Genomic DNA, 18,462 nt, shown 5'->3' with positions numbered 1-18,462 from the left:
TCCCATTAAAAAAAAAAAAAAACTAAGTGGGTCTAGATATATTCATAAGAAATTGCAAAAATTTATTGAGAGGTCCCCAGCTGGTACCTTTTTATCCAGGTTCCCACAATGGTAACATGTTTCATGACAATAGTACAATATCAAAACCAGAAAAGTGACATGGGTCAAATACCTATTCAGATTTCACCAGTTTCTACATATAATGTGTGTGTTTGTGTGTATGTATAGGTTTTTTGTTTGTTTATTTTTTGGCAGTGCCAAGGATTGAACTTGGGGCCTCACACATGCTAAGTGCTTTACCTCTGAGCTACACCCTCAGTCCATGTGTATAGCTTTATGAAATTTTATCTCATGTATAGATTCACCCACAACAAGCTAGGCAAAGTGATCAGTGAAATAGCCTGTTGCTTATACTTACACAGACTTACCTGGAATATAATAGCTGTAAATACTGACTGATGAAGGTATGTTGTATCGGCAACTTGACATCACCAAAATGAACAATTCTCACTAATTTCCTTCCTGGAAAAGTCAGTGTAAAAATCTTTATATTTTTGTGTAAATTAGAGATGGTTCTAGGTTCAAGTAATCATATCAAGTTTTTCAGCAGTATGTGTGTTCAACAGGACACTCAAAAGTAGTATGAAAAGTGGGGCTATTCTTAATTATGCTAGTCTGAACCCCTTTTCTCTCAAATGCCTAAGAACTTTCCAGTTGGTGACAATCAAAAAGTCTACCACAAATTCTCAGAATGTCCCCTAGGGGACAGTATCTCTTCCTTTGCAAATCATTGTCTTAGACCAACCCTCAGTTATGAAAGAGCAACTGGTTGTTAAATTGTTAAAGTGCAGCTCTGTGACTGCATTTCTAAGAACTGAACTTACATATTTCTGGTACAGAGTATGATGTGATTACATTCCAAAGTTAAGCACTGGAAAAATTACCAAAAGTACTAACCTGTTTTTATAGAGTTTTGCATCTTGCTAAGCACTTCAAAGATGCTATCTCCTTCAATTGTCACAAGAACATCCCCTAAGAAGATTGTTATTCTCCAACTTATAGATGAGGAAGCTGAGTCACAGAGAAAAAGGTTATCATGCTTTGTAGATCAGGCACTGTAGATTGTCATAGAATTGTCTCCTCCCCCTTTTTGGCAGTGCTAGGGGTCAAATTCTGGTCCTTGAGCATGCTAGGCAAGCAGCTCTACCACTAGCTACATCTCAGCTCTAAGCAAGCCTTTTGACAGCAACATGACAGAAAATAATTCATGAAAGACAACATTGGCCAGTTCCTAAATACAGCATGATCATTTCAACTTTTTTTTTTTTCTTTTTGTGGTAGTGGAGATTGAACTAAGGGTGCTCTGTCACCAAGCTACATCCTAGCCTTATTTATTTATTTATTGGGGATTGAGCTCAGGGACACTGGATCTTGCTGAGCTCCTGGGCTGACCTCAAACTGGTGATCCTCCTGTCTCAGCCTCCTGAGTAGCTGGGATTACAGATGTGTGCCGCTGCTTCTGGTACAACACCCCCCGCCCTCCTTTTTATCTAAGGAATCTGAGACTTGTGTGGTGAGGGAGGAATCACTGCCCCCTCTCTGCTGGTAGAGAGTTATCTGTGTTAGGGGATGGCCGAGGAGCAAAGTTCTGTGTCTGGAGATGCTAATCTCTAAAAGTCAAAGAAACAGGTCTGAAAACAGAGAAGAATGGCAGGGAATTCAGCACATTATAAATGTCCCTTCCTTGACATCTTCTGGAGATAACAAGAATTCCTGACACCCGCCCCCCCCACCAAAAGGCTTCTCATTACATCATTCATTCCTATTCTTCATTCCATTCAAATGGATCCTGGCTCCAAACAGTCACATATTAGAACCTGTCCATCCACACATGGAGAACACTGTTGAGGTGCCCCCAGACAGTATAAGGAGGTACAAGGGAACGCCAATAAGCAGACCTGAGTTCTAATCCAAATGCACCCCCAAACTTCCCGATTAGTGGGCTCAAGGTGAGAGAAGCCAGCCTGTCAAGGAGCAATGATCCCTCACCCTGACCTTCCAAGTTTGGGTAACTCTGGCCTTAAGGTGACCTGAAGTATCCCCAGTGGAGGCTCCCTCCTTTAGCCCTCTTCCCAACACAGCTTTGGGGCTACTTAAGACTCATTTCTCCTAGTCAGAGTAGAAGAAAAAAGCACTTGAACCCCCCACCCACTCACTTTCGCACATGCTTCTCCCAGCTTTGAGCTGGAATCGCTTTCTTGGAGTAGCATTTCCAAAACTCTGGTTAGCCTTGCAGTTCTACCATCTCATTGATAAGCATGTCCGTCTCCCAGAAGGGACCTCATCATCTCTGAGAACAGCCCATGGTAAAGCAGAAATTTTATTCAAGTTACAACTTGAAAAGAAAAAAGAAAAGAAATAAGGAAGGAAGGAATTTGTTCATAGTAACAGCTGTCATTGAGTTAGTACCTATTATGTGTCAGGCATCATATTCGAAGTTATGCACATCTGATCTGATTTAATCATCACAAGACCTCACAATATTAACTAATATTATAATTTTCAGAGGAGCAAACTGTGGATACAAAAAAATTGAATAACATGTTCAAAGTTAGAAAATCAGAACCCAAACTTTAATCCACATCTACTCGACTCTCTCAAGAGTGTATGTATTTCACTAGCTGCCCTGCTGCCCTACCTAATTCTCCTTGCAGCCTAGGGAGGCGGAGATTCTTATCATCATGCTCCAGGACAGATGAAGGACAGAACCTCAGTAAAGCTGATGATGTTACATCCACAGAAGTGGAAAGGAGGATGCCCTCTTCTTATTCATTTACTCAAATGATGCTGAGTTGAAGAGCAGAAGCCCTGGTAAAAGAGAGAAATGCAAACTGAGCCTGTAATGCTCACTAGCTGGTTCACCCTGGCCTGTTACCTCTTTTACCTTCAATCCTTTACAATGGGGATGTTGAAAATAAGTATCTACTCTTGGGCTCTTGTGAGCATCAAGCAAGGTAAAGCAGGTGAAGCATTAAGCACCTGAGAGCTATCATTACTCAAGGTTCCTTTGCCTCTGCTTCAGAGGTTCAGATTTCATCTAGATGTTTGACATGTTATCCTGATTAATTATGCAGACCCATGATTCTGTACCTGGCTGGTGTCAGGATTACATGTCTGTCATGCAAATGCTTGGACCTTGGCCCAGAGATTTTTATTCAGAAGGACTAGGGTAGAGCCTGGGCCTTTTCATCTTTACTACATTTCTAAGTAATTCTGGTGCACAGCCAGGTTTTGGGGGACCAATTCCATCATAGACATCTCAGCCACAGTGGGGAAGGAACTCTGGCTGCTTTTCTCTCCTCGTCCCTTTTCCGCTTTCTTGTCACCACCAGCAACTTTTCTCCCAGGTCCTCTGCACTGGCTTGTGAGAGCTTTCTCCAGATCCAGGACTCTGTGGCCTGGCAGTGATTCAGCTGCAGTCAGAATCCTGGGGAGCCTGCTTTTCCAAAGCCTGGGAACCTAGGAGGGGCTGGGAAACAGGATGCCAGGAGTTCTGCTCTAGATTTGTCCTCTTTTGACTCACTGGTGGCCAAGGAGCAGTCAGTCTCCAACACTCAGCTGGCTCCTGGTCACAAGACAGTCAAAGAGGCAGAATTATTAATTTGAACTCTGCTTCCTTGGGATTGTGTCTCTGGCACTTTAACACCATAGTGGATGAGGTAGACCTTGGCAGAAAGAAAGAAGGTTTAGAAGAATCTTGCATAACTGTGGTTTTCCATTGACATCTCATTTGGGCAATAAAACCCAGTGTCTACCTTGGTATCTAACATCTTCTATTCTCCGTCCTAGCCTCTGTTCCAATGTCATCTCCTATTCCTCCCTTTCTGCCCTTCTTGCTGTTTCTTGAACACTCCACGATTGTTTCCACCTCAGAGTCTATGTGCAATTTGCACAGCTTGGAGTGCTTTTGTCACGGAAGATACAAGTCTGGTTCCTTCTTATTCAGACCTCAGCTTCATGCCCCAGCTCAGAGAAGGCTTTGCTAATCCATCATCAAATCTAAGAAGTCATCCTGGGCACTGGAACACATCATACCATAGCACACACATCACTTTAACTTTCATCTTAGCACTAATCACTACAGAATATATTTTTCCTTGTTTGTTTACTTAATGAGTTGCTTGTTGCCTATAGAATGTAAGCTCCGTGAAAGCAGGTTCTCAGCAGTTTTATTTTCTGCTGTGTTCCCAATTCCTGGAAAGTGTTCAGTGATTGTAGAATGAATTAATGAGGTTGCCCAGCATGAATTGTGATGATTTGTGTGTGTGTGTGTAAACATCTAAGATTCTGAGAAGGGAAGTGACTACCCCAAATTCAATTCAGTCATTTCATCTTTTTTTCCAGGCGCTTCCTATAAAATCTGGCTGACACACAAACTTAGCTGGGGTGAGGCTTCCAGGTGTGATGAAAACTTGGAGTTGCCCCACGAACGAGGCTGAATCTGATGTGGGGGTGAGAAGGCGGAAGGACAGAGCATGCCAAGGGAGAGGCAGGCTGGGACAGGAGAGCAGGGTGTGAACAGCGGGTGGGGGGAAAAGGGGTGATTTGGCTATGTGTCAGGAAGTGTTTCCCTCCACCCTCCCCTGGGGAGAGCCCTGACCCCTAGGTGGCTCTGTTTGGGGGAAGCAGGTGGTCAGGCAGCTACTGAGGGAAGATGAAGGTGTGGCCTGGGCGGTCACCATCTGCTGAGGTCCTAGGCTCGTACTGATCACCCAAAGGAATAATCCCACAGTGGCTCTTGGCCAAATAGGTGATAAGTGAGCTTCCACCTAAAACCTGCTCAACTATAACTTGAAGCCTCAGAGCTGTCCTAGGAACCAGCAAAGGGCCTGGGAAGGGAGAGAAAATGACCACTGAAGATATAGTGTTGTCAAAGTTGAATGCTTAGTGATAACAACAACAATAATAATAATAGTTTCTATTTATTGAGAGCTTATAATTTACCTGGCACTGTACTAACTGCTTTATATGTGTTCCCTCATTGGATCCTCAAAAGGCTCTCTACAAATAGGCTGTACTATTATTGATGTTATTCCCATTCAAGAGATGTGGAAACTGAGGCTCAGTCAGGTAGGTATCTTGTCCAAGGTCATACGTGTAAATAGCATAGGCAAGATTCAAACCCAAGTCTGTAATGATTCCAGTGTACTATGAAAACCTAGGCCTGGAGAGGGTTGCTGGGGCAAGTTAAGAGGATAGAGCCAGACTGACCCCTGCAAAGGTGGGGGTGGGGAAGGAGAGTGGGGTAGACGGTGTATAAATAGAAGGCCTGTTTTTATCCCTACACACGCTCAATCAGGCAAGTGCTCTATCTGGCACAATTTAAGGGCTCTGAATGCCAACCCAGCCCTGTGTCAACCAACTCCCTTCCCAGCACGTCTCTGGGAGCTGAAATACCTACTGAGAGAGTCATTTCTTTGGGTCAAGACATTGACTCCACAAGACCCCTGTAAAAATACATGGGTTAGAAGAGAAACATCAATCTCTTGGCACCTGTTGAACATAGCAGTCTAGGTTAGCCAGCTGGGTGCTATGAGAAGGAGGCTTGTTTTCGTTGTTGTTTTGGGGGAAGGAAAAGGCAAGGAAAAGTATAAGGTTTTGTTTTGTAATCTGTCTCTCTCTGATTCCAGAAGCCTGGGAATTATAATCCAAAATTCAAAAATCCTAAACTAGACTATCCCCTGGGGGAAAAGCTGGGGGGAAGCAGGGGTGGGGATGAGGGAGGGGAGAGCCACTCCTGCGTCTGGAAGACCAACTTCCTTTGCTTTTGCTGGATTGACACCAAGTGCCCGCAACTTTAACTAGGTGGCCACTTGGCTCATGAGACCTGCGGGCATTCATATACCTAATTTTTAAATGATGAATGAATTGTTATTTACTATTTGCCAAAAAAAAAAAAAAAAGTGGGCTTTTGAAACGCAGAAGGTGATACAGGTGGAGACCTCTGATAGGGGCAGGGAAGGCCCAAAGAACCAGGCCCAGACAGCTCTCAATTCAACAGTCACAAGGCTGAAGAGCGCCAGGCGGATGAGGAAAGGTAGGAACTGGTCCCTGCCACCTGCCGGTCAGCAGCCCTACCCACAGGCCCTGGTTGCCCTGGCTTGGTCCCAAAAAATGTGAGAGCCGCCGGGTCCCCCCCGCCCCCTTCCCCGCCGAGACCGCAGGGTCGGGGGCTGCTCTGCCGGCGCCTCCAGCCGGGCGCGCTTCCCGGCGCGGGAGGGGAGAGGGAGGGGGCGGCGCCGGGCGGGGCGGAGCTCCGGCGCCTCCGGGAGCCTTATTCCCGGCCGCGCGCTGGGAGCGCTCAGTCTGCCCCGGGAGCTGCACGCAGCACGCGGCTCGTCGGCCTGACAAGAGGTGCAGGGGCTCAAGCGGACAGCGGACTGACTGTGAGCAGACAGTTGCTCAGCGGCTGCGTGCTGTGCGCGGGTCCCAGCTAGGCTTGCACCAGAGGCGGGCAGCACACGGTGCCCGGGGGAATCTCCTGCGCTCCGCCGCCTGGCTCCGGTGCCGCTGCCCGGTGGCCGCTGCCTCCAAAGTGATTGCTGCCTTGCTGTTCCCACCGGGTTCGGGACCATGAAGCTGCTGCCGTCGGTAGTGCTGAAGATCTTTCTGGCTGCAGGTAAGAAGACTGCTAACGCCCCCGGAGATCGGGGGGATGGGGACGCTGTGCTGGGGGCACAGGGGAAGGTCGCTGCAGCGCCCCCGAAGCGGGCCACTTGGTGGGGCCCGTGCGCCCTAGCGGGCGGGCGTTGATATCGGTGCATGGTGGCTCGGGGTCTAGGTGGGGGTCTGATGCGGCCTCGCCCCTCGCTCGCAGTGTTCTCGGCGTTAGTGACTGGCGAAAGCCTGGAGCGGCTTCGGAGAGGGCTGGCGGCTGGAACCAGCAACCTGGACCCTCCCACTGGATCTACGGAGCAGCTGCTACCCACGGGAGGCGATCGTGCCCGAGAAGTCCTGGACTTGGAAGAGACAGATCTGGACCTTTTCAAAGGTGGGTGTGAGGGCCGCCCAACCTTGGACCCCCGTGGGCAGTTGAAGAATAAGAGGTTCTGAGATTCATGCTGTTGAGTATTCCTGTGGGTTGAGGGTTATTCATGGAGGACCCCAAGGAAAAGCTGATGGCCTAAGAGGGGATTGGTGGTCCTGGAAATAGGTCTTGCTGCCTGTCATTTCTTACTTTGAATCTCACCTGTCTGGGTTGCTGCCCTTCTGGATACTTTAGGGCTAATTGAACAGGCAGGTTGTCCTCTGAGATAAGTTGAGTGGTAGGAAAAAGGCATTCTTGAGATGCTTTCCCCAGAGTTCCCATGTGAAAAAGGGCACAAATCCTCCTTCCCACATCTGGTGACTATTGTGTGTAAAATAGAGATAACAGCCAGGTGTTATGGGCCATGCCTATAATCCCACCACTCAGGAGGCTGAGGCAAGAAAATCACAAGTCAGCCTCATTTATTTAGAGAGATCCTGTCTCAAAAAAATAAAAAGGACTGGAGATGTAGCTCAATGGTAAAGAGCCCCTGGGTTCAATCCCAAGGGGGTGGGGAGAGAGAGAGAGAGAGAGAGAGAGAGAGAGAGAGAGAGAACAAATGTGGAGATATCTAGGCACATATCAAGTTTGCAGTATTACTCTTCCCCACACACCTGTCTCCAGGTTGAGGAAACGGGAATGGAGTACTCTTTGCCTCTCTGCGTGAGGCCAGCACCTTTGGGGAAGGTTATGAATGGTGAGCCCTGGAGTCTTAGGAGGCTATACTGAAATGCTGGGTGACTACGAGTGCTATCAAACCTTGGAGATTTCCTAACCACCTTGAATTCCTGAGTAGACTCCAAAAGGGGAAGGACCACATGTGTACTGAGCTGAACACAGGCATAGGGCAGAGTCCAGAGCCTACTGGCTTCCCTGTCCCTGGCCACCTGCAGTGATTTGTGGGGGTGGAGCAAGGACTAAGCCCTGTGGCCCCAGAATGACTATATTTGGTTGAAAAGATACCCACCTGATGTAGCCCCACCTACCGTTTAGTTGTTCTTCTCCTTCCTCACCCAGAGTTTCCCTTGGGAAACTCTATCCTTTTTATAAATCGGGAGTCTGCTCCAAAGCTGAGCCTGGGCTCCCACACTTCATCCTCTCTCACTGACATTCTGGGGTCACCCATTGCCTGATCAGCCTGGATTCTCCTGGCTCTCTTAGGCTGGGCAGGGCTGGGCTGGGCTGTGACTCACCTCCCACCCACATGGCTGCTCCTCATACCTCTGCAGACCTGACTCACTGCTCCCTGTCCTCAGCAGGAGCCTGGCTGTCACCCTGCCATTCTCTCCCTCTCCTTTCTGATTGACATGGCCCTCCTGACTTGCTTTCCCTACAGACCTGGTCACTGGGTTCCCCTGACCACCTGCCTCATCTTCTGAGTTCTGAATGGCCCTGGGACTGGACCAGAGATCACAATTCTAATCCCAATCCTGCATGATCTTGGGCAAGTCACTGCTGTTTGAGATCTCAAGGTTTTCATCTTAAAAATGGAAAGCCATGATATTCATTGAAGTCATTTCCAGCTTGAGGATTTTAGGTGTGCAGTTTAATGTATTATGCCTACCTTTCTGCCAGACACAGACTATAGCTATGGGCAGTAGACATCTTTTTCCTACTGGGAACAGGGGTCAGAAAAAAGCTGGCATCAGACCCCTGGGCTAGTTTTGGGAGTAGCCCATGGCCAATTCTAGCTGGATGTCTGGGTGAGGTCATTTTTCCCCTAGTCCTCAAAGCCTGGAAAGAAGGGGGGAATTGTCATTGTTCCAGTCCCTTCTGGATAATTCCTTACTTTTCATCTCTCCACCCCTTGTACACATTGTACCCACCATCCCATAGCACTATAGACCGGACATTTGGGGATAAATGTAAATAGATCTTTGGGAAAGTGGGTAAATTATAAAGAATATTCAAAAGGGTAAATATTTTGCTCGAAGCAAGGCCCTTTACCAGGGATGACTTGTTTGCTGTTCTCAAACCAAGATCTATCCCGAGCTCATGGTTGTCTCATACTATTAGGAACTCCAAAGGGGGTTACCTGAAGACATACACATTTTTCTTATTAGGACCTCCCACCCCTAAAGCATCAAAGTATTCAAAAGCGATTTTTTGTCTGTGACACTCTCTTCCTGCGAGTGGGTCACTGAGTGTAGCAATAAGGAAGTGAAGCTGATTGAAGGCCAAAGAGAGTGAAATAGGTGTCAGGAAGTCAAAGATGGGAGTGGAAGGTGGACAGTGGTGTGGGTGAAGTTGGTAGTATCGCCCAGTGAACTGCAGTTACTAGAGGATCTAGCATTCCTTGGAATATACTGTACCCTCTACTTTGTCCTGAGGTTCCCTCTTTCTGGTGGTTCTACCCAGTCTTCCTTCAGCCCTTGGGAGGCACTGAGCCCAGAGTCCTTCCCAGGCCTCTGACTCCAGATGGGATCAAAGAGAATGTATTCCTTCCAAATGTGGTGCTGTTCTGATCTTCCCTGGAAGAATCAAAGGCTTAATAGGGTGCCTTTCTCCTACAGTTGCTTTCTCCTCCAAGCCACAAGCTCTGGCCACACCAAGCAAAGAGGAGCATGGGAAAAAAAAGAAGAAAGGCAAGGGGTTAGGGAAGAAGAGAGACCCGTGTCTTCGGAAGTACAAGGACTTCTGCATACATGGAGAATGCAAATATTTAAAGGAACTTCGGGCTCCATCGTGCATGTAAGTGTCCCTTCACTAGGTAGAATCCTGTCAGCCACGTGGCTATTCCTCGTTGTCACTGTTCCTTGAATTCATAATTTCACACAGTTTCTTTTCAACCTCTGGGCGGAAGTTGGGAGGAAGGGAAATATTTTTAGTCAGCGGAAGTCACCCCCGCACCACTACCAAAGAGGATGCAATTTCCTGTGGTGTGGTTTTGTGACGCTCTTGAATCCTTGGGGACATTTCCTGCTTGCCCAGAAATGAGCATGTGGCTAAGAGAACTGGCACCTGGAAGCAGGTTCTTCATTCCTGCCTCATGCCCTACTCTAGAAGTGAGAAGCCAGTAGGAAACACGGCAGAGCAGGTTCCTGGGTGGAGTGGGGCTCCTGCAGGCAGGTATGAGGTGCATTTGGTCACATGCTGTGTCTCAGGTTTGTGTGCACGTGAATGAGCAAATGTGGGTTGATTTTAAGGCATGGCAGGACAATACAGACAGGAGTCATCATGGGGGAGTTGAAGCTCCTCCTCCCTTCTTTCTCACACCAGTAAGGAACAGGAGGTAGGGGACATGGAAAGTATTGACCTTAGGCCACAGTGGTGGGAGAACTCTTCCTTTGTGCAGGATTAACAGGAAATGGAACCCAACCCAGCAGGCATCCAGCCTCTAGTCTGGCAGCATCGTGGGTGGAGAGGCCATGAGTTCCTTAGGTTCTCTGAAACCAAACCCAGCAAGTCACTGTTTTGGCAACCCCTCAGGATGACAACACTACCACGCTCTCTGGCAGGCATAATGTTGCCACTGTGCCTGAGGCCTGCACCCTATGTTAGGCTGCAAATATCTACTCTTTTGCCCGTGAAGAGGCAGTCTCTGGGGGTCTTATGACCGGGAGATGCTGAACAGGCCAGAACACTGTTGTATGTATGCCTTCTCCCATTTTATCAAGAAGGCTGACTACCTGTTGTCTCTTCTACCTGTAATTGATCCCTTAACTTTTAAAAGCTTCCTTGTCCTATCTGATCACATATAGCAGAGCTGCCCCATATTTGGCAGTTAACATACAGACCCATCATTTCCCACCATGTCCACAGTCACTGTGTCCTTTCCTATAACATCCTTATAAGGAGCTTTTATTGGGGAGGAGTGTTTAAGAGTGGCATAGAGAGTCACCATATTATCCTTCCCATTGTCTCAGGACAGACAGGAAATGTTTTTTTAAATTTGTAAAACAGCATCATTGGCACAGAGTGGAGATGGTGCATCTGAGGGTAGTCAAGATGCACTGAGGCCAGGAATCTGTTTGGGCAAAATTGGTCCAGGGCTTTTTGGTGGATAGATGTGGAGCTTAGATAGAAGCTCAGCTGAGAATTCTTATAAGACTGCTTCCCTGGAGAGTAGGGCTCAACTGACCACCTAAGCTCAGAAAACTGATAAGTGTGCCCAGGGCCAACTTCCCTTTGGCTTAGGGATAGTGATGACAGTCATAATGACGCCATCTTTCCTTTATCCCAGATCTTCAGTAATTACATATGAGTTAAGCTTAACAGGTGTGTTGAGCACCTACTTGGTACCAGGCACCATCCTAGGGGATAGGGAGATGTAGTCTTCCTGGATTTTCAAAAACTCTCTGCAGGTAAGGCAGGACTTGTTATCAACTTGAAAAATGAGGAAACTGTAGCCAGTAAGTCAGAAGTCATTTGCATGAGAGCAATAGTTAAAAAAGTGGATGGAAACAGGACAGGGTCTCGGGTGCCTCATTCCTAGTACAGCATGCTTTTCATGCCCCCAGGCTGCATCCTTCTTTTCTACTACCTTTGTCCTGGCAGAGTTTGAGCAGGGTTTTATAGAGGGCAGCTGTTGTCTTAGAGGACTCTTAGGCTTTTGCTAGTCTAAGAGCATAGTAATTTGACTTGAAGACTTTATGTCAGTTTCCTGGGCAGATTTTCATGGGGTGGATTCTGTGTCCAGTGTGGCTGCCTCTTGTCTTCATCCCTTGGTACTCAGGATAGCAGGACGCAGTAAGAAGACACAGACTTTATGGTTTGGGGCAATGCAACATTGCGCATTTACATTTGTGGCTTCTCCTCAGCTCCAGACCCAGGAACCACCATCCAGGGTGTGTCCAGACTGCCATGGTGAGCTGCAGGCTAGCTGGCTTCCTAAACCAGCCCTCTGCAGCCACCACGAACAGGAAAACCCTTCTGTGTCACCAGCCAAAAGTTGCCCTCAAAGAGTAGTTTCCTGGGGCTCCTGACTGGCTGCTGACCCAAAAATTGGCTGCAGAGTTTCCTGTGGCTGGAGGAAATCTGAGAGTGGTTGGACTAGGGAGGACTCTGAGCTGGAAGAGAGGTAGGCCTGGGGCCTTTGCTTATCCACACACACACATCTTGGCCCAGATGCTGCGAAGGAATGAAGGAATGGTGAACCCCCTTCTCTTGGCTGTGTCTGACTTGGGTGCCCTCTTCTACCAGATATGGGCAGTACCCTCTACAGTCCAATTTTGTAATAACGCACACATATTTGGGGCCTGGCTTTTTATTAAGTGTTCTTACCCATATTATTTCCTTTTATTTTTTTCACAATGTTCTAGTGAGGTGGGCATTTATTATTCAAAGCTTGGAAAGGTAATGTGACTTTATCAAGATCACCTGGCTAGAAATGGTAGCAGAACTAGTCTGGAACTCGCGTATTCTAAGTCTCCTCCATCAAAAGGTATCCCTTCTACCTCTTCAGGTAGAGAAATCCAATGTGAATGATGTCTTTGACCCTAGACCATTCTTGATTTTGCTCTAATGCAGGTTCTGAAATGGGTCACAGACATGGGGAGGAGGAACATGTTCTATTTTCATGGGCACAGGTTTTGGGTAGGACATTCGATCTTGCCCCCACCCTAGGATGCTGGAATGTACTCAACCCCCTCCTTCCCTAGTAGATTCCTAGTAGTTGGCTGCAAAGGGAGGGGGAGGTGGGTAATATTAGGATGTTTACATTATTATCCTTTTGACTCAGGGTGGAGGTGGAAGGATTATGTAACTGAATTGCGGGACTCTGAGGCCAAGCTTTATTTCTATCATCTGAGTAACTACCTGTGGGGTTTGGATGATGGACTGGAAGTACAAAACAGACTCAAGTTCAGTCCCCACCCCCTACAGAATATAATCTCTATGGTCATCTAGACTGCTGGATTGAATCCATTCACTATTTAATAGTTATTTAATAGAAGTTATGCCTCAGTTCCTTCATCTTTAACATAGGGAGAGTAACTCTCATTTCACAGAGGTGGTTTTAAAATTAAATGAGGGCTGGGGATATGGCTCAGTAATAGAGTGTCTAGCACACATGAGGTCTCATAGTAAGGCTTTAATAGTTTACTATTTATTATTAAAGCTATGAATAAAAAATAATAATAACAGGAGCAGGGTCAGACAGCCCCAGGGACTTTTCAGATATCTATTTCCTTAGGATTACTTGCATTGTTGAGTGGAAACAATCAATCAGGTGTGGTGGTGCACACCTATAATCCCAGCTGAAGCTGAGGCAAGAGGATGTCAGGTTCCAGGCCAGCCTTAGCAACTTAGTGAGACTCTTTCTCAAAATTAAAAATAAATTAAAAGGACTGGGAAAGAAGTTCAGTGGAAAAGTGCCCCGGGTTCTGTCCTCAGCACATTTTTTGGGGGGGGGGGGTTCAGTTCCCCCCCCTGCCCCACAAAATGAAGAGAATCATGAATTTGGGATTTGCTAAGAGTGATTTTTGACTTGGCTCTGTGTTTCCTAGTTGTGAGATTTGGCAAATCACTTAACCTCTCTGCCTGCTAATTCCTGCATACAGGTGATTTTCCAGGGACACCCTTGGAAACTTTTTCCATGTCTTGGTAGTTTGGGGGTCATTGAGTTTTTTTGTTTGTTTGTTTGTTTGTTTCTGTTTTTGTTTTTTCCTAGCTAGGCTAATGGGATAGAGGCATGGAGAAGCCAGGCAAGCCACTGTGTACTGTTCTGTTAGGATGGTTGTCCTGATCTACATTTTCCCTACAGTGAGGTGGTTCCTTAGAGCATCCAGGAGGAGCTAGGGCAGAGAGCAGGGAAGGACAGGAAGGCAGGGTCAGGGATGTAGCACAACCCAGCCTGGCCCCTCTGCCACTGCCAGAGACAGTGATACTCAGGGCAGAAAGCAGCAAGAAGACACAGAGCTCCTGGTTTGGGGTGATGAGACATTTATGCTCCTACATCTGAGGCCCTCTGTGGCCTCCTCTTTGCCTCAGATCTGCTTCTTGAATCTTCCCTGGTGACTTGTCAGCAGGAAGAAGGGCTTCCTCACTCTGAAGCACCAAATACACTCCTTCCTTCCCAGAGAAGGTACAGCTTAGAAGAGGAGGCCTCCAGCTTCTCAGTGCTTCCTTCAGCAGCTAGTGGCTTAATGTCCCTGGGCTATTAGTGCCATTGCACCCCCTGACTAGCAGGTGGGCAACTGTGGGGTATGAGTGGACGGCATGCTGAGCTCAGACAATTCACATCCATGCTTCTATCCTATTGTGAGCTCGGAAAGCCACTAAACCTTTCTGTAGAGTGGGGCTCCCACCTACATCAAAGGACCTCTGGGGTGTTCAGATAAAGGAAGGGATGTGAATGTGCTTCGTTAACTCTGAGCACTTCCAAGTCTTCCTAAAAGCTTCAAGGAAATGCTTTGTGTTACAAGAGGCAGTTGCCACATGATTTATTTCTTGAGTGAGTAGAGCCAAGGAATTGTTTCTGACATTCTTTTATGCTCTGGCAGGGCAGCTGGGCAGGAAGATGTTATCTTGGTTTGTTTGCTTTGTCCTGTGATGGAGGAGGCCTGAAAGCCTAGCATTCAGAGGCCAAAGGCTCCTAGGTTGTGCCCTGCACCCAGGGGGAGCTGAGAGTTAAATGAAGAAAGGGAGAAAAATGACTCCTGGCAAAGGAATAGGCCTATTAATAGGCTGGGCAGTGGTGGGGAGGGACTGGATGCTGGAAGCATTGATGGGCAAGGCTGGGTTTATTTCTGGGTCAGAATGTTGAGGGGCCTTGCTGAGGGAGTGATACTGAATCCCCTCAACTCAGCCCATGAGCTGTTGCGCCCAAGTCCTCTTAAGTGGCCTGAGCACACATGTAATAAATCTGCCACACGTGGAATACATCTAAACTGAGAACTTCAAATCCTCACTTCTTCCTGCCTGGACAGGACTCTAGGTCAGAGAACCAGAGGGATTGGTGAAGATAAGGTGCCATATGGGGGAAATGCTATTAAACATTCAGAGGAGATTTTCCAGAATATTCTACTAAAGGAGCAGTATAGAAAAAGGGCAGATGGGCTGGGGTTGTGGCTCAGTGGTAGAGCACTCGCCTAGCATGTGTGAGGCCCTGGGTTTGATCCTCAGCACCACATAAAAATAAATAAATTAAATAAAGGTATTGTGTCCAATTACAACTAAAAAAAATATTAAAAAAGAAAAGAAAAAGGGCAGAGCTCATGGGCAAGGATTGACAGGCTAAGGGTGAGAGGAATGGGGTTTGGCTTAGGTAGTTAGGCCATTGCAGGGACGGAGAGAAAAGAGAGAGGAGACAAATCACTAACCCCATCTCCTTGTTCTTTCCTAAACCAGCTGTCACCCAGGCTACCATGGAGAACGGTGCCATGGGCTGAGCCTCCCGGTGGAGAATCGCTTGTATACATATGATCACACTACTATTCTGGCCGTGGTGGCGGTGGTGCTGTCGTCTGTCTGTCTGCTTGTCATTGTGGGACTTCTCATGTTTAGGTGAGTGATGGGGGGCCCTGTTTCTGTAAATCACTTCTTCTCTTCCTCTTATTGGACCTTCTAACTGATGATCACATGAACCCTGTTCTCATGCCCACAGATCCTGGGATAGTTCCTGGGTGCAGGTTCTCCAAAAAAATCTCTTGTCTCAGGCTTGATATAAGCCAGTGCCCAGACCAGGGTAACACTTACCAGGCCATGGCAGGTTCTATACCTCAAAGGAGTTTGTTTCCTACCTCTGTGGCCTAGTAACTCACCCATAGAGCTACCTCTTCACGTATTTCTTTGTCTTATCTCTGTTCTTTGATGACATTGGTATGTGGTTTGGTAGTAAGAGTACAGGTGGAACTATTAGTCTGTCCTTGCAATTTTGAGGTACCTGGACCTTGGGCCAAAACATTAATCCAGATATGTTGTAGGTTGGGGGAGACCTGCCGCGCACACTCTGCCTGTTTTCAAGCAGTGCGACTTATCCATAGTGAGACTTGGAATGTTACCTGTCTTTCTGAGGATTGTAGTCTTTTAGTGGTTGTACACTGTCTACCTGCCTATAAGGCTGTTATGAGGTTCAAACAAGTGAGGTGAAAACTCTTTGTAAAATGTAGCCTGCTGTTAAAGACAGGCATCCTCAGGACAGCTGGGCTTTGACCAGAGTTGTGTGGGGCTGCCACACCCTTTGGGCTTTTCTAAATAATGGAAGGAGCCTCCGTGGCAGAGTTGTTTGGAAGGACCTGCTCTTTGTCATAGCAGGCAAAGCTTGCTCACAAATATTCTCTTCCTCAGGTACCACAGGAGAGGAGGTTATGATGTAGAAAATGAAGAGAAAGTGAAGTTGGGCATGACTAATTCCCACTGAGTGAGACCTGTGCTTAAGGTAATGGTTTATCCTTTGTCCCTGGCAGCATCAAGGAATTAAGGCATGCATGGGTCTTGGGTCCATTTCAATAAGTGTTGACTTCTCTTGACTAGGGGTTGGGGGACAGCCTAATGTAGAATCAGGGTCCCATTGCAGAATTGTTTTCAAAAAGACTGTTGGTGAGTCATCACCAGTTAGGATGAAAGTTATTAGAGACATACCCAAGAAATATACCTGAGAAAAAACAGTTTCTCCCACCCTTGGCACCTCTCTTCCTTCCCTTCCTAGATGATCTGCTGCACTTCTTAAGACTGAACCCAGGAGACTCCTAAGACCTCTTTAGATTGGAGCTGGCTTTAAATGTTTTTGCCTTGTGTTTTAGGAATCTGTGGGGGATGGCTCCCTCTGAGAAGACACAAATTCTCTGCAAACTCTGCAGAGGGAAAGGACTTCCCAACTAGCCGTGAAGACTTCTTTGTCCCCAGTTGCTATCTCTATTGGACCTCGCGCATCATTGCTTTGCCAAAATACCAGAGTCTTCAAGTGCCAAACAGAATATATCCAGTGGGATCTGAATCAGAAGAAAGTAAAAGTGATCAAAAGAAAAGCAAAAGCAAAGAAACTTCAGGCCCTTCTGATTCCCTTCCACCAAATCCACTTCCCCCATCAGTTTGTTTAGACACTTATTCTGGATTAAAATGCCAGTTAAATTCCATATGCTCCAGGATCTTTGACTGAAAAAGGAAGAAGGAGAGGAAGAAGGAAAGTTTTGTGGACTGGAAGAAAGCAATGAAGATTGAGAAGCCATGTACTCAAATAGCCACCAAGGGATCTGCTATTTGGACCCTCCAGCGCTGGATTTGATGAGCTAACTGTGAAATGCCACAAGCCCGAGAACTCTGAATTTTGGGACTTCTGCCCAGATGAAAAGATAACAACTATTTTTTTTTTGTTATTGTTTGTTTGTAAAATGCCTCTTAAATTATATATTTATTTTGTTCTATGTATGTTAATTTATTTAGTTTTTAACAACCTAACAATAATATTTCAAGTGCCTAGACTGTTACTTTGGCCATGTTCTGACCCTCTTTCTTGCATCCCCACCATCTGGCTCAATGCCACACTCCCGTAGCAAATCTGAGATGGTTCTGTGACCCATCTGTAGTAATTTATTGTCTGTCCACATTTCTGAAGATCTCCCAGTTTCACTGTGCCCCAGGGATGTTCTGTATGGTCGGGATGTAGGGGTTAACTCGGTCAGAGCCACTCTATGAGTTGGACTACAGTCTTGCCTAGGCAACTTTGTCTACCGTTTGTGTTTTTGCAAGCCCAAGGTGCTGATGTCAATGTGTAACAGAAAACAGTATTTCCCTGTGTTCTCTCCCTGCCACATCTCAGAAGAGATCGAGCATCCATGCCTACAGCTTTCCTGTACCCTCATCCCTAGCCCTGGACCTACAGAGCGGGGACCCACTCCCTTGAGTCAAGACATTTCTCTTACTCCTACCATTCTTCTGGTGCTACTCCATGCAGGGGTCAGTGCAGCAGAGGACAGTATAGAGAAAGTATTAGCAAAGAAAAAGGCTGAGGAGGAACAGGGAACGTTGGAGTTGATTTTTCTTGGTAATTGATTACCTACCAATTACTATAGAGAAGGTTGGTGGTGGGGAAGGCTTTTGGGTAACCCCACCTATCTCACCAAAACTACAAAGGTATGCTGTATGGTCCCTTCTGGAAGTTTCTGGTGCCATTTCTGAACTGTTACAACCTGTATTTCCAAACATGGTTCATATTTATACTTTGCAATCCAAATAAAGATAATCCTTACTCTGTAGTCTGCTTGTTTTAACTGGGAACTAGTTTAACATAGGTATTTTTCTATTTTTTGCTGCCCTTTTGATTTAATACAGGGTCTTGCTAAGTTTGTGATCCTCTTGCCTCAGCTTCTTAAGTAGTTGAGATTATAGGTGTCTACCACCACATCCAGCTAACATTGCTTTATATTTCTCCATAACTCTAATCACTACTAACACATTTATTGTCCATCAGTTCTACTAGAATGTTGGCTGAGGAT

General features: G+C 46.6%; 1 protein-coding gene across 1 annotated transcript; it reads left to right on the top strand.

Annotated features, from left to right (window-relative positions):
* Positions 1-6,339: 6,339 nt before the first annotated feature.
* Positions 6,340-18,222, top strand: Hbegf (heparin binding EGF like growth factor). Its single transcript, XM_015484866.2, has 6 exons — positions 6,340-6,679; positions 6,878-7,051; positions 9,601-9,778; positions 15,377-15,532; positions 16,316-16,406; positions 16,771-18,222. The coding sequence occupies exons 1-5, from the start codon at positions 6,634-6,636 to the stop codon at positions 16,386-16,388; spliced, it is 627 nt and encodes a 208-aa protein (XP_015340352.1). The 5' UTR covers positions 6,340-6,633; the 3' UTR covers positions 16,389-16,406; positions 16,771-18,222.
* The last annotated feature ends 240 nt before the right edge of the window (positions 18,223-18,462 follow it).

Source organism: Marmota marmota, unplaced genomic scaffold (assembly GCF_001458135.2).
Source record: "Marmota marmota marmota unplaced genomic scaffold, marMar, whole genome shotgun sequence".
In the NCBI taxonomy this organism is placed as follows: Eukaryota; Metazoa; Chordata; class Mammalia; order Rodentia; family Sciuridae; genus Marmota; species Marmota marmota.
This window is presented reverse-complemented; position numbering and strand designations above follow the sequence as displayed.

Bases quoted from the DNA above. Each gene is read 5' to 3' on its own strand.
- Hbegf (XM_015484866.2), top strand. From the start codon at position 6,634: ATGAAGCTGCTGCCGTCGGTAGTGCTGAAGATCTTTCTGGCTGCAG. The intron at 7,052-9,600 runs GTGGGTGTGAGG...TTTCTCCTACAG, and splicing joins AGATCTGGACCTTTTCAAAG to TTGCTTTCTCCTCCAAGCCA. The intron at 15,533-16,315 runs GTGAGTGATGGG...TCTCTTCCTCAG, and splicing joins GTGGGACTTCTCATGTTTAG to GTACCACAGGAGAGGAGGTT.